General features: G+C 32.1%; 1 protein-coding gene across 9 annotated transcripts in view; it reads right to left on the reverse strand.

Annotated features, from left to right (window-relative positions):
• LOC132740980 (centrosomal protein 43-like) overlaps positions 1–14,268 on the reverse strand; it is a 52,447-nt gene that overhangs the window by 30,717 nt on the left and 7,462 nt on the right. For 7 of the 9 annotated variants that reach the window (XM_060729049.1, XM_060729054.1, XM_060729053.1 and 4 more), the window contains exons 2-8: positions 5,943–5,996; positions 5,587–5,641; positions 4,753–4,841; positions 4,061–4,207; positions 1,892–1,903; positions 804–833; positions 98–154 (exon numbers count right to left, since the gene is read on the reverse strand). In XM_060729049.1, coding sequence (XP_060585032.1) covers positions 98–154; positions 804–833; positions 1,892–1,903; positions 4,061–4,207; positions 4,753–4,841; positions 5,587–5,641; positions 5,943–5,996 — 444 coding nt within the window. The remainder of the gene's footprint in view (positions 1–97; positions 155–803; positions 834–1,891; positions 1,904–4,060; positions 4,208–4,752; positions 4,842–5,586; positions 5,642–5,942; positions 5,997–14,268) is intronic. The other 2 variants (XM_060729047.1, XM_060729050.1) reach the window with 2 other exon arrangements.

Consider the following 14,268-nt stretch of genomic DNA (forward strand, 5'->3'; position numbering starts at 1 on the left):
TAATCAGATATTTCTGATCATAAAGTAAGCTCAAGAGAACTTAATGAAGCTTAGTACAGCATTTTATATGAATAACACAGTAAAAATTCAAACTTACTCTGTCATAATATTCAAATTTCTTTCTAGCATCTGCCAGCTGTTTTGGAGTGAGTTCCTGTAATAATATCCAAATTGAGCGGCATAAAACTTCAACGTCAGCATAAAATTATTTCTTTATCAATTTTCATATTGAATATTCTCTTCCTGTAACTTGTTTTTATATATATAAAAAAATGATATATAAATCAAATATAAGTAAGATAATAAACATTTTAAACTTCAGGCTTAGGTATAGATTTAAGATCAAGTACAAGTATTCATTTATTATAAGTAATTTAATAAACGTTTAAAAGGACATTGTATTTAAATCTACTGGTAATAAAAATAACAGTTTAAAATACAAGTGTCAAGAGTGTTTCAAGTAGCACTTCAGAAAAGAATGATATATCTGTAATATGTCCTAAAACATTTATTCAAGAAACTGTCTTCTTTTTGCTTAGGTGACTTTGTAAAAGGCCAAGACAAAGCTTAAAGAGCATCCTGCATGGATGTTACAGGACAAGTTTGAAGAAATTTTCATTACAGCAGATCACTGATTAGGGATCACATCAGTAGAGAGACCTTACTACTTTACCTGTTGAACCTGAACATTAAGGTTCTGTTCTTTTATCCTAAACAAAATTTTACCAAAATATTTGATAAAAGCTTAAAGAAGTATTAATTAGATGATATATATAAGAAGGTTTAAGAGAGACAGTGTTTACCTGAGGTATAGTGGTGTGTGCATCAGTTTCCTGTTAGTGCAAGAGAAAAACAACATTACAGAATATAACAACAGTATTAGTTAGTGTGCAATACAACTATATGAACCAGGAAATATATAATTTACTATTGTACCTGTATTTTTCAAGGCCAATTATCTTTTTTTTCAAATTAAATTACTTGCAAGTTTTGATCTAAAAAAATTTGACAGTCTTTTAGACTTTGCATAAAAAAACCCATAATTTTCCTTCCTAGTCTGTACAATTATTAACCTGTGCTTATCCTAACCTGTGCACTGACCCTAACCTTCATATTTATCCTAAACTCTGTACCTGTCATAACAAAATCGTAACTTTAAAATCAGCAGCAACAGTAAATGATTGCATGACCAGCATTTCCGGCTCCTGTTTTACTGATAGAGAGTTCATTCCAAGTAAAACAAAATGTAATTTATGACAATAATAATTATTTCCAAAATAAGCAGGTATCATTATAAAGTGGGTGGGGTACTAATTAGATATTTCCTGGTCCATGCACAAAAGTAAGAAGCAAACAGAATCACCACAATTTCATTTTTTCTCACTTAAAATAAAACTGTTATGACTGAAAATATTTTTATCTAAAAATTTTAATAAATAATTTTAATAGGACCTCAAAAACATGCTGTATCTCAACAAGTGTTCATAAAAAAATTCAACAAATATCTTGGATAATTCATAACTCTAAGTTCCATCTATTCTCCTGAGGTGAGGGGGTCAGGATTAAAATTAACTGGTTCCTTATAATGACTGCTGGAAAAAAATGTCAAAAAATTGAAAATATATTATCTACATCTACTGAGCTGAAGTAAAACCTAATTGACTTGAACGTTTATCGTTTTAAGGAAGTCAAAATCTATTTTCAGAAAATCAAGGTCCATTTTTACTAAATTAACATCATTTTTTTAGAAAATCAACATATATTTCACACAGATCATAAAAGGAAGTTAAGTTAAAGAGGAAAGTAACTGGATTAAAAAGAAAACAAGAAATTTCCAATTAAACACATAGAAACAAAAAGAACTGCAACCAAAGTTTATAAAATTGCTTACACCAGATTTTCCCTGTAAATCAAAGACAACAAGTATATAAAAATGCATGTGTTTCAAAGTTTCTTCTAACAATCTCACTAAAGTATTATATATTATCTAAACAGCTTATATTATCTAAATGGTGTGCCAGTTTAACAATGCTCCTATATTACAGTTTACTTAATATTGAACAAAAATTAAGCTAACTAATAATGGACCCATAATAACAAGCATTTGATAGTATTGCGGGCAATACAGTAGTCCCCTACCGGTCCCTCAAAAAGTTCTTTAATTGTCATACACTCCTGTGTATTGCCATTTATAATGAATTTGAGGATGAAGTCTGTATTTGAAAATATCAACCACAAAACATAATAAAATAAGTTTGTCTATATCACAGTAATGTGTTAAGTTTCCATGCTTAGTAAGGAAATTATGTTTATACAACCTTGTCATATTATTACGATGTGGGATTTTAAAGTAAATCCTATAAGGAATGAAGAAGTTGGAGTGAAAATACCAGTTTCTCGAAAAAAATCTAAGTTAAAGGGGGACATAATTCTGGAAATAGTCTTGCTAGAGTATTTAACCTTCTCAAAAATGTCGAGTGATAATAAGAAACATATATATGAAGTTTGAAGTAGATACATTAGGAAATAAAGAAGTTATTTAAAAAAGACAACATTTTTTCCCCTAAAAAATCTAAGTTCAAGGGAGGTAATACTGATATTTTTTGTGCTAGAGTTATAAACCTTGTCACATATGATGTGGTTGATGACCAGAAACTTATATTTAAAGTTTGAAGTAAACACCTTAAGAAATAAAGAACATATAGTGAAAAAGCTGAAAAATTTAAATCAGAAATCTTGAAATTCAGGCTATTTGTTGCCATAGCAACCAGAATTTTCAACATAGGAAGAAAAGAAAAAGATGTGCATAATCTCCAGACTGCCATCTACCCATATTTCAAGTTTCATAAAAATATTTTCAGTACTTTTTGAGTTATCACTGGATCCAGTTTATGTGTTAAATTTGCCATATTTTCAGACTATTTGTTAATATTTAAAAAAATCTAAGTTAAAGGGGGACATAATTCTGGAAATAGTCTTGCTAGAGTATTTAACCTTCTCAAAAATGTCGAGTGATAATAAGAAACATATATATGAAGTTTGAAGTAGATACATTAGGAAATAAAGAAGTTATTTAAAAAAGACAACATTTTTTCCCCTAAAAAATCTAAGTTCAAGGGAGGTAATACTGATATTTTTTGTGCTAGAGTTATAAACCTTGTCACATATGATGTGGTTGATGACCAGAAACTTATATTTAAAGTTTGAAGTAAACACCTTAAGAAATAAAGAACATATAGTGAAAAAGCTGAAAAATTTAAATCAGAAATCTTGAAATTCAGGCTATTTGTTGCCATAGCAACCAGAATTTTCAACATAGGAAGAAAAGAAAAAGATGTGCATAATCTCCAGACTGCCATCTACCCATATTTCAAGTTTCATAAAAATATTTTCAGTACTTTTTGAGTTATCACTGGATCCAGTTTATGTGTTAAATTTGCCATATTTTCAGACTATTTGTTGCCATAGCAACCAGAATTTTCAACATAGGAAGAAAAAAAAAAGACGTGCATAATCTCCATACTGCCATCTATTCATATATCAAGTTTCATAAAAATATTTTCAGTACTTTTTGCGTTATCGCGGGATCCAGTTTTGTGGACGGACGGACTGACGGACTGACAGACTGACAGACAGACAGACAGACAGACGGACAGACAGACGGACAGACGGACGGAGGGTAAACCTAAAGTCCCCTCCGGTTAAACCGGTAGGGGACTAACAAGCAACTCTTTCCATTCTTTTAGTATAATTACCATTATTTTTATACAGTTTTATACTCAACAAGTCAAAGTACTAATCAATATGTAGGCATGGTCAATATGTAGACATAGTCAAAGCATTGATTATAGGTCCATTTGTATATTTACATGTATATTTTAATCTATCTAATTGTCTAAGTCAGCTTTTTCTACATGTGTCCATGTTTCTCTTTAATTCACTTATTTCAACTGTTAAAGTTAACGATATGATTTCGACTTTGTGGAAACTACAGCAGTCTGAAGCCTAGTTATGATTTATTAACTGTATAATATTAACATTTATATTTAGCAAATCATACCTCGATGCCTATAGGTCTTCCCACACTAGTTTTCTCCCCTTGAGGTCTCTTCAATATTTCAGCAAGAAGAGGTACTTTTGGTCCTCCAGTGTTCTCAGATATATTGAGCTGTTTAGCCAAGGTATTTCTACCTTCATATGTTGTGTTCTGTAAATAATAAATGAGCAAAATGTAATCTGATGGAAACTGATACCTTGGTATTTTCTGAAAGTATTAACACAAAAAAACATACATAAACTGGTAAAGTCTTAATATGAAGATAAATTGTTCCATGTATTAATCACACTGGCTTGACATGTACTTGTAGCAATGTTTTGATTTTTCATAATCACTTTGTTCCATTACAATTTAATATCAAACAATATACATATTTATTCTCTTATTAATTTTCTAAGCATTTCATATAATGATAATTGATGACTTGTGTATACCATGTACTAGAGAACTTTAAAAGCCATCACATCCCAACCACTTCCCTGCAGTTATAAGATTTGTAATTGACAACAAAATAATTGTTTTTTGTTACAAAATTCATCTTAAGTTAGCCACTCTTATTTATTTGTTTAATAAACCTCCATAATGTAGAAGCCTTTAGCGTTTCAAACAGTTGCATTAAATTATTAAAATTTTCAACATAATTGTAGACATTTCTCTCGTTGACAAAAATAAGTAAACTACGTGAATATACTTACACAACCAGACTCTGGTTCAAAGACAGCTTGTGTAAACTCTAGATTAAAGAAATCAAGGAATTCCCTCACTAGTCCTACTACAGCTTGACCTAAATATTACAAAAAAAGAATGACAATATTATACAAGCTAATACTTTTTTATTATTATTATTGAATTCTGTGCAAAGAAAACACCCAAAATTACAGTTTTATCTATGCTGATGGAGAAGGATATAACATACCCCTTCATGAAGTATTTAACATACAAGCTGGTTAATGTACATGAAGCTAGATAGAATACCAACCTTCTATAAGCTAAAAATAAATACTTCATGGAATGATCTTTAAATTACAGAATGCATACAGTTATACAAAGAACTGAAGATTGTAACAAGTTTACAACTTTGTTTTGGAGATGAACTTCAAGTTGACTTGACATTTCTATTTCAAAGACTGAAATGAATTTAACATACTGTTTAGTATATATATACTCAGTATCTACTCAATTTAACCTTATATCATCATATGCAAAGATTCATAACTCTTTTATAGTACCTCAGACAATGTAGAAACAACAACTGTAAACTATGTTATAAGGCATACTTGAATAGACAGCTGAAAGTTTAAACATGAACTTGTCCATCTTTTACTTTCAGCATACTGTAACCATTTATCATTTAAAGGTAAAACCTAAATAATTTTATTATTGACTGAATAGCAAACAGTGTAGACTACATGTAAGGTCAGATCATGATCTGACTGTATAGATGTACTGTCTGATCTTGGTCTGCACTGGTTGCAAGAGAATATTATACATTCACCGTCAACAGCCTAAAGGTTTAACAAAATGATTACCTTCTTTTGTTGTTACAAATTTGTTCAGGTCTGGATTCTGGAATGGTGTTTTATTCTGAAAAAAGCAATAAGGTGTTTTGATGAATTCACAAAATAAAATGTATTCATTTTATTTTTTACTGAAAAACACTTTTCAATTAGATAACTTAAGCAAGCATTCACATCATGCTACAAGTGCTTATTAAACATTTTGTTTGTAAATTAGCAGGTACAAATGTAGCTGATTACCTGATTACTTCCAAATATTTCCTTGTACAGTAGGCTTACTTATAATTTTCATAATGTTTAAATGTGAAATACATCATATTTATTTACATATAATTTATGCAGAAAATAACTAAAAGTTAGTAATTCACCTGAATGGACTCCTGTTCTTCTAGTGCTAAAAACACACTAGCTCTCAGCTGAGCCTGAAGTAGAAAAAAATATCATCCATTATAATGTATTACTTTAATGTTTCTGTTGTTTTGAAAGTAACTGTTGTTTTGATATTCCTATTTAAAACTAAATTTTCACTCCAGCTTATTCTAACAATACACAACCAAAAACCTTCCAACAAATGTGACTATGCCACATGGGCATTATTATAAGGTCACTGAGAATAAATGTTCAGGGAGGTTAGGGAGGGTAAGTGGGGCAAAAAACCTTTCAACATTGTGAGTGTGACTCATCATAATATATCTCAAGTCATTTCAAATGCAAGTGACTGATTCTTTTTCTGCAGAAAAAGTTGATCATAATCTACATATTTGCAATGTACATTTTCATATCTTCTTCCCAATTTGCTATATTTCAATCCCTGTCATTTTGTTTTAAGTCACACTTCAGCTTTTACCAGTCATTAGGAAGACTTAGGATGCCTCTTCGTAAATTAGTAGTGAGTACCTTAAGTTAGAATCATCAACCATCCACAAACAAGATAAAAGAATATTTGAACAAATTTTCTGTATGATATATTTTTATAAACCATTAACTGAAGCTCACATAGGTAAGTTACTCTAGAAGAGTGTGATTAAGACTTCTTTTCTTGAGTCAAAAGACTATGCCAGACCATGGACTATGCACAGACTCCCTGTATGATCTTGCGTGCTCTGGTCGCGTAAAAAAGCTTACTGATTAAATTCTGACTTTATAGTTATTATCATCAATAGAACATTATCCTCACTCATTACATACATGAAATGTAAATGCATATTTCAACATGCCTTAATATATTAATGTTTAACATGTATTATATGATGCAAATTGTGACCATGTTAAGGACTGGACATAAACAGTTGATCTTTAACAAAACCAAACAAACTTTACAAATAAAGCAATAGGATTTTTTTCTTATACAAATATATTTATACTGATCCTTAAAATAAATACAAAGCAACTTAGCAAGGCATTTAGACAGTATTAAACATGTATTACAATGTATACTGACCTTCTGTCTGGTTTGACCAATTATAATATTATGGTGAAAAGGTTATTATAAGTGGTCAAACAGGTGGTTATTTCAGAATAGCATAAAGGTCTTTATCCTTTAACTTTTTCTTAGTGGGTCAAATAAAATTTGTGTTACAAAATATTACAAGACAATGATCAATGGATAATGAACTATAAGAAAGGTTAATTTCTTTAATAAATCTCAATTATAAAGGTTCAATGAAATAATATGCCAAGCTTTTGAAATTTTATCATCAGATCAGGTCTTGTTTAGTGAAATCCATATCAGATAAGTACATGTATAAATTCATACAAAATATATCTCATATACATAACAATGTTACAAGAATGTAATAAGACACATACATTTTGTTATAACATTTAGCTTGCTGGGACTGAAACTGATTTGCTGTCTGTGCAATCAGCCAGGCTGTTTAAGTAGCTACATTTTTGTATTTTAATGCTGAAATCTGTAAAACATTTAGAATACTCCGAATTCAAAACAAGGCAAATCCAATAGATTGTATTAATTCAGTAACTTCATCACTTTCTACTTGTTATGATTACTAAGAAAGCATTTTTGTTGCTCCTGGACATACCTGTGACATATGTTTAATATGTAAAGTCACCAATACATCAACTGATCAAGTGACAATGCTGAAGATTCATAACTATGTACAGATATTTATATTTCCATATTTATAAAGGTCCATCTATAGACATATTAGTTATAAGATATAGTCACCATACTGCTTCAAATGTTGTTACATACAATTTATAATGTTAGGGCGAAATCTTCATGATAAACACTTCTAGCTTTAAATAATAAATTCTCTTTACTTAAATAAGCAACAGTTTCAAATTCAAACCAGGGACCAAGTACATTTCACAAATGTAATGAAAAAGATATTGATTAAAGAGAACACATTGATTAAAGAGAACAGCAATCTGTGGTAAACAAAGCAATTGTCATTTTATACACTCTGCATGTCTGCAGTTTCCATTTGGGAATTAGACAATTCTAGTAAAAGTGAGATAAAAGTTATGCAGTATTTCTTTCTTATCTTCCTGATTTAATGCAAAGGACTTTTTGTGTTGTTTTTTTTTTAAATTTGGAACTGCCAGAAAATTTAATTTGTATACATCATTCATCTAAACTTGAAGAAAGATTAAATCTTTTCTATAGTATTGATTTCTGGAACAAACTTGGAATGGTTTAATAGTAAGTTTGGCCATGATCCTCTGTCTAGAACTCAAACTGATGATCCTAGATCACCCAACAACCTGGTCAACATGTTGTTCTACCCCACTCCCCTTTATTTCTTTCCAGCTCATTCTTTTTAGTTAAAAATGAAGATTTTTACTGTGTTACATTTATTATATTATAACATACATTATGATTGCTCAGAGATCATACTTATCTTACTATAATTAACTTTTGTATTTTAATATTCAGAAGGTAAGACTGGTAGATAAACAATATAATTAGCATAGTCATGTAACTTTACGTTTGGTTCAAACTATAAAAAAAACCCATCAAAATGACAGCATAAATATTTCAAAATGACCTTATTATAAAATTCTTTGTACAAAAAAAACCAGATAATAATTCTATTACATATACAAAAGATCTGATTATCTATGACATGTTATTGTTACTATGTTTATAAAATATTTGGATTGAAGAATCAAATATATAGCAAGATAAAGCCTGAAAAAGGCATTATGACATGGTGTGAACACGCAAAATCAATGTTTAAATGTATCAATATAAATGATAAAATATTTCAAGTTTTTATCATAAGTTCATCTAGTGATTTGTAAAGAATCTAACAGCATGACTGAACTATCATCAACCTATCAGTAATCCAAATAGTTTATACTTTGATTGTGAGGTTTCGACCGATTTAATTTGCAATCAAAACAAAGCATAGTCTTGTGTCATTTAAAAAAACAAAACCTAACGTTTTTATTTTGGTATGTAACTTTAGCTAAGTGTAATTAATTTTACATGTATCTTTTAATTATAGTTTTACTGTTTGTATTACAAAATGACTCTTCTTTATTCAGTTCAATGTGAAAACTTTTAACTTTTTAAGACTAAATCTTCTTGATACATGTCTGTGAAACAGTCCACTGTCCATTTCTGGATAGTTAACTGCTTATTTTCTATATAGAGATAAATTTGAATTAAAGATCACATTGACCTTGACCTTTAACCATTTCACACAACATGAGCTATCAAAGGAGACAGCATGCTCAACTAATTAAATATTTGATGCAATAAAGAAAAACAAAACCATAAAAACATCAGTTATAATATTAATATATTTTTATAATCAATACCAATGAAGTACTCAAATGTCAAACTTTTTTGCACCACATAGCATGCACAGCAAAAAAAATTTATTTCTCAGAGAGATCAACTGGGGCCCTTAAAACAGAAATATATATAAAATAAACTAAGAAATATACTCAGAATGGATTAAAAATTGTATGTTTGTGCTATTCTTAGCCCGATTTAATTTAGGGTTATTTTTACAATTAGGATAATTATTGTTCTGGAAAAACAGAGCAGGCTAATGACCTGAAATTTTGCACACAAGTTGATAGTCTAGACCTACATCAAATGAAGTAATAATCTCGAAAAATTATTTCCTATCCTGTCATGTAAAAAAACCTCAGTGGAGTCCCTTTAATATTAAAAAAATTGACACACTCACTTTGTTTCCTCTCCAACTTTACATTGTAGACATACACACTAGGATATAAGTTGAATAAAACTTTGAAAATATATTTCTTAACTTTACACAAATGCTAAGCATAAACAATTAGTTTTGAATTCGCTATTATTTAAGATAGAAAAAAAATCCTATGGATAAACAAGAAGCGCCACAATGCGACGAAAACCAGGTTTTCAACGAGCAAGTTTTGATGTGACAGCAATCAATAGGTCAAAGTGCACTGAAGTTATTGAGTAGATACTGAAAATTCTATTGTAAGCAAATTACCTTGACCTTGCTCCCAGATATCTAAGTGGCAATCCAAAGCTGCCACTCAGCAAGTTCGGTGACACAAGGTCAAAGCAAACTCAAGTTATAACATGAAAACTAAATGCATAAACCTTGATCACAGACACCTGGGTAGCAATCCCAAGCTGCCTCTTGATATAAGCTACCCATTCATCAAGTTTGGCGTCAATAGGCCAAAGCAAACTCAAGTTATTGAGCAGAAAATGAATTTCTATTTTTAGTAACAGTGACCTTGACCTAGATCACAGACACCTGGGTAGCAATCCCAAGCTGCCTCTTGATATAAGCTATCCATACACCAAGTTTGGAGTCAATACGCCAAAGCAAACTCAAGTTATTGAGCAGAAACTGAATTTCTATTTTTAGTAACAGTGACCTTGACCTAGATCACAGACACCTGGGTAGCAATCCCAAGCTGCTTCTTGATATAAGCTATCCATACACCAAGTTTGGTGTCAATAGGCCAAAGCAAACTCAAGTTATTGAGCGGAAACTGAATTTCTATTTTTAGTAACAGTGACCTTGACCTAGATCACAGACACCTGGGTAGCAATCCCAAGCTGCTTCTTGATATAAGCTATCCATACACCAAGTTTGGTGTCAATAGGCCAAAGCAAACTCAAGTTATTGAGCAGAAACTGAATTTCTATTTTTAGTAACAGTGACCTTGACCTTGATCACAGACACCTGGGTAGCAATCCCAAGCTGCCTCTTGATATTACCTATCCATACACCAAGTTTGGTGTCAATAGGCCAAAGCAAACTCAAGTTATTGAGCGGAAACTGAATTTCTATTTTTAGTAACAGTGACCTTGACCTTGATCACAGACACCTGGGTAGCAATCCCAAGCTGCCTCTTGATATTACCTATCCATACACCAAGTTTGGTGTGAATAGGCCAAAGCAAACTCAAGTTATTGAGCGGAAACTGAATTTCTATTTTTAGTAACAGTGACCTTGACCTTGATCACAGACACCTGAGTAGCAATCCCAAGCTGCCTCTTGATATAAGCTACCTACACACCAAGTTTGGTGTCAATAGGCCAAAGCAAACTAAAGTTATTGAGCGGAAACCAAAAGTTGACGCCCGCCCACCCGCCGACTTCGGCATTACAATTACCCGGTTTTCGTTTTTTTTTTTTTTTTGAAAACCTGGTTAAAAACATTATTTATCTATCTACCTACCTACCCTACCCAAACTGACATGGGTCATGTGAGGGGAAAAAAGACAATTTTAAGGCTAGCTTCATTGATATGTATAGTACTTAAGTATCTACATCGCTGATGAGTTGAAATACAACTAATTCATATAGATAGAACATTATCAAATACAAGTATGTGCATTTACTTATTATTTACTACGTCTTACAAATATTGAAAATTTTATGCTTGTTATCATGAGAGCTTTCCACATCACACCTTATTTCATATTATCTCTCATGAAAATTTGTATTTTAACACCCATGACAAATCATTATTTTACAACTCATTTTAACTTTCTTGTGATTTTGATATTGTTTTTTTCCACTTTTTGGGGAAATGGGTTGGTGCCCTTTGGAGGGGCATGTTACGTGATATGTATGGCGCGCCGGTCGTGTTTTTGTGACGAGAGATTTACTTCTAAAATAAAGGATTTATATATCATATTTATGGATACGTTCTAGATCATTATGTGTCATACGAGGGACTAATTAATTCTGAATGGGAAATAAACGTAAAAACAGGCAAAGTAGTGGAAATATTTGTGAAAAAGAGAAAAACAGTAAGATTTTCAAACCAAGAGGCCCGTCAGAGGAGTCGGAAATTTCCTTGAGCGAAATCTTAAATGAGACAAATGTTTTATATTGCACAAGTGACAATGTAGGAAGTGTGTTTGGTGGACCTTGTCCAGGATCGGAAATGTCAAGCAAGCCACCGGTCGGCCGAAGGAGGGCCCCACTAACGCTGATATACTACAGGCTTCGCGAAAGTTGCCGGACCGTCGGACATGTCCGACAAAAATTAGGCCGGTCCGATATTTTTTTCCGAGTTCCAGACCTTATGTCCGGTACTATACCGGGATATATCCAAGACCAATCAAGACCGAGTTTTCTCCCTTGAATAAAAAAATGTAAAACGAGTTTTGATTCGCCGTTTCATTTTTAGTGTCCAATCAAATTCTAGATACATACAACTTTCAATGATCTTGTACTCGGAAGAAAATGTCGGTGTTACTGCATTATTAAATTATTACGTTGGCGCTACGCCAGGCAAAAAACGTAAATTATCTAATGAAGGAAAAAAGCGAAACAAAAGAAATACGAGTCCAGGCGCCTGCCGAGAAAATTTGTGGGTAAATGGAAAAATGGCCGCTTGTGGTTGGTTTTTAACGAGGAAGAAAATAAGATGAAATGTACCGGATAATAATCACTGGGTGTCAGACCTCGAGGGGGTTATAAGAGATTTCTGATCTTGCGACCCTACGCTGGATAAAGTAAAGTAAAGTACATTGTGTCATAAATTTTATAAAGATCATAATGATGATGATGATTTTGATCATGAATATTTAAATTTCCAGACAATCCATCAATCTAGTTAAACTGATGTTTTATTTAAGAGAATAAAATTGTGTTGCAAATCTTTAAAAGTTCCTATGTCTTTAAAAAACAAGAGGGCCATGATGGCCCTGAGGTCGCTCACCTGTATATACCCCCCCCCCCCCCCCGGCCAATTTTTACCCAAGGGCTTTTATTTGTTTATTTGAACAGACTTGGTAGACACCCATAAGAAGATGTTTCATGCTAAACATCTAAGTTCTAGCTCATTGGGATTTTTAAAAGAAGATTTTTTTAAGTTTTTACTATACACATATAGTTAAAAACAATGACACCCCTGGGGCAGGGCCAGTTTTGACCCCCGGGCTTTTATTTGAACAAACTTTGTAGATATTTACTTAAAAATGTTTCATGCTTAATATCTAAACTCTAGCTATTTGGGTTTTTTCAAAGAAGATTTTTAAGTTTTTGCTATACACATATAAGGAAAATCAATGACCCCCAGGGCGGGGCCAGTTTTGACCCCAGGGCTTTTATTTGAACATACTTGGTAGACACCCATTAGAACATGTTTCATGCTAAATATCTTAGCTCTAGCTCTTTGGGTTCTTTAAAAGAGGATTTTTTAAGTTTTTACTATATGCATATAGGGAAAATCCAATGACCCCCTGGGGCGGGGCCAATTTTGACCCCAGGGCTTTTATTTAAACAAACTTGGTAGACATTCACTAGAAGATGCTTCATGCCAAATATCTAAGCTCTAGCTCTTACGGTTCTTTAAAAGAAGATTTTTTAAGTTTTTACTATATGCATATAGGGAAAATCAATGACCCCCCGGAGCGGGGCCAATTTTGACCCCAGGGCTTTTATTTGAAAAAACTTGGTAAACACTCACAAGAAGATGTTTCATGCCAAATATCTTAGCTCTAGCTATTTGGGTTCTTTAAAAGAAGATTTTTTAAGTTTTTACTATATGTATATTCGGAAAATCTATGACCCCCTGGGCAGGGCCAATTTTGACCTCAGGGCTTTTATTTGAACAAACTTGGTAGACATTCACTAGAAGATGCTTCATGCCAAATATCTAAGCTCTAGCTCTTACGGTTCTTTAAAAGAAGATTTTTTAAGTTTTTACTATATGCATATAGGGAAAATCAATGACCCCCCGGAGCGGGGCCAATTTTGACCCCAGGGCTTTTATTTGAAAAAACTTGGTAAACACTCACACAGAAGATGTTTCATGCCAAATATCTTAGCTCTAGCTATTTGGGTTCTTTAAAAGAAGATTTTTTAAGTTTTTACTATATGTATATTCGGAAAATCTATGACCCCCTGGGGCAGGGCCAATTTTGACCTCAGGGCTTTTATTTGAACAAACTTGGTAGACACTCATTAGAAGATGTTTCATGCTAAATATCTTAGCTCTAGCTCTTTGGGTTCTTTAAAGGAAGATTTTTTAAGTTTTTACTATATGCATATAGGGAAAATCAATGACCCCCTGGGGCGGGGCCAATTTTGACCCCAGGGCTTTTATTTGAACAAACTTGGTAGACACTCACTAGAAGATGTTTCATGCCAAATATCTAAGCTCTAGCTCTTACAGTTCTTTAAAAGAAGATTTTTTAAGTTTTTACTATATGCATATAGGGAAAATCAATGACCCCCTGGGGCGGGGCCAATTTTGA

This window comes from Ruditapes philippinarum, unplaced genomic scaffold (assembly GCF_026571515.1).
Source record: "Ruditapes philippinarum isolate M1 unplaced genomic scaffold, ASM2657151v2 ctg411_1_1_1_1, whole genome shotgun sequence".
Classification (NCBI taxonomy): Eukaryota; Metazoa; Mollusca; class Bivalvia; order Venerida; family Veneridae; genus Ruditapes; species Ruditapes philippinarum.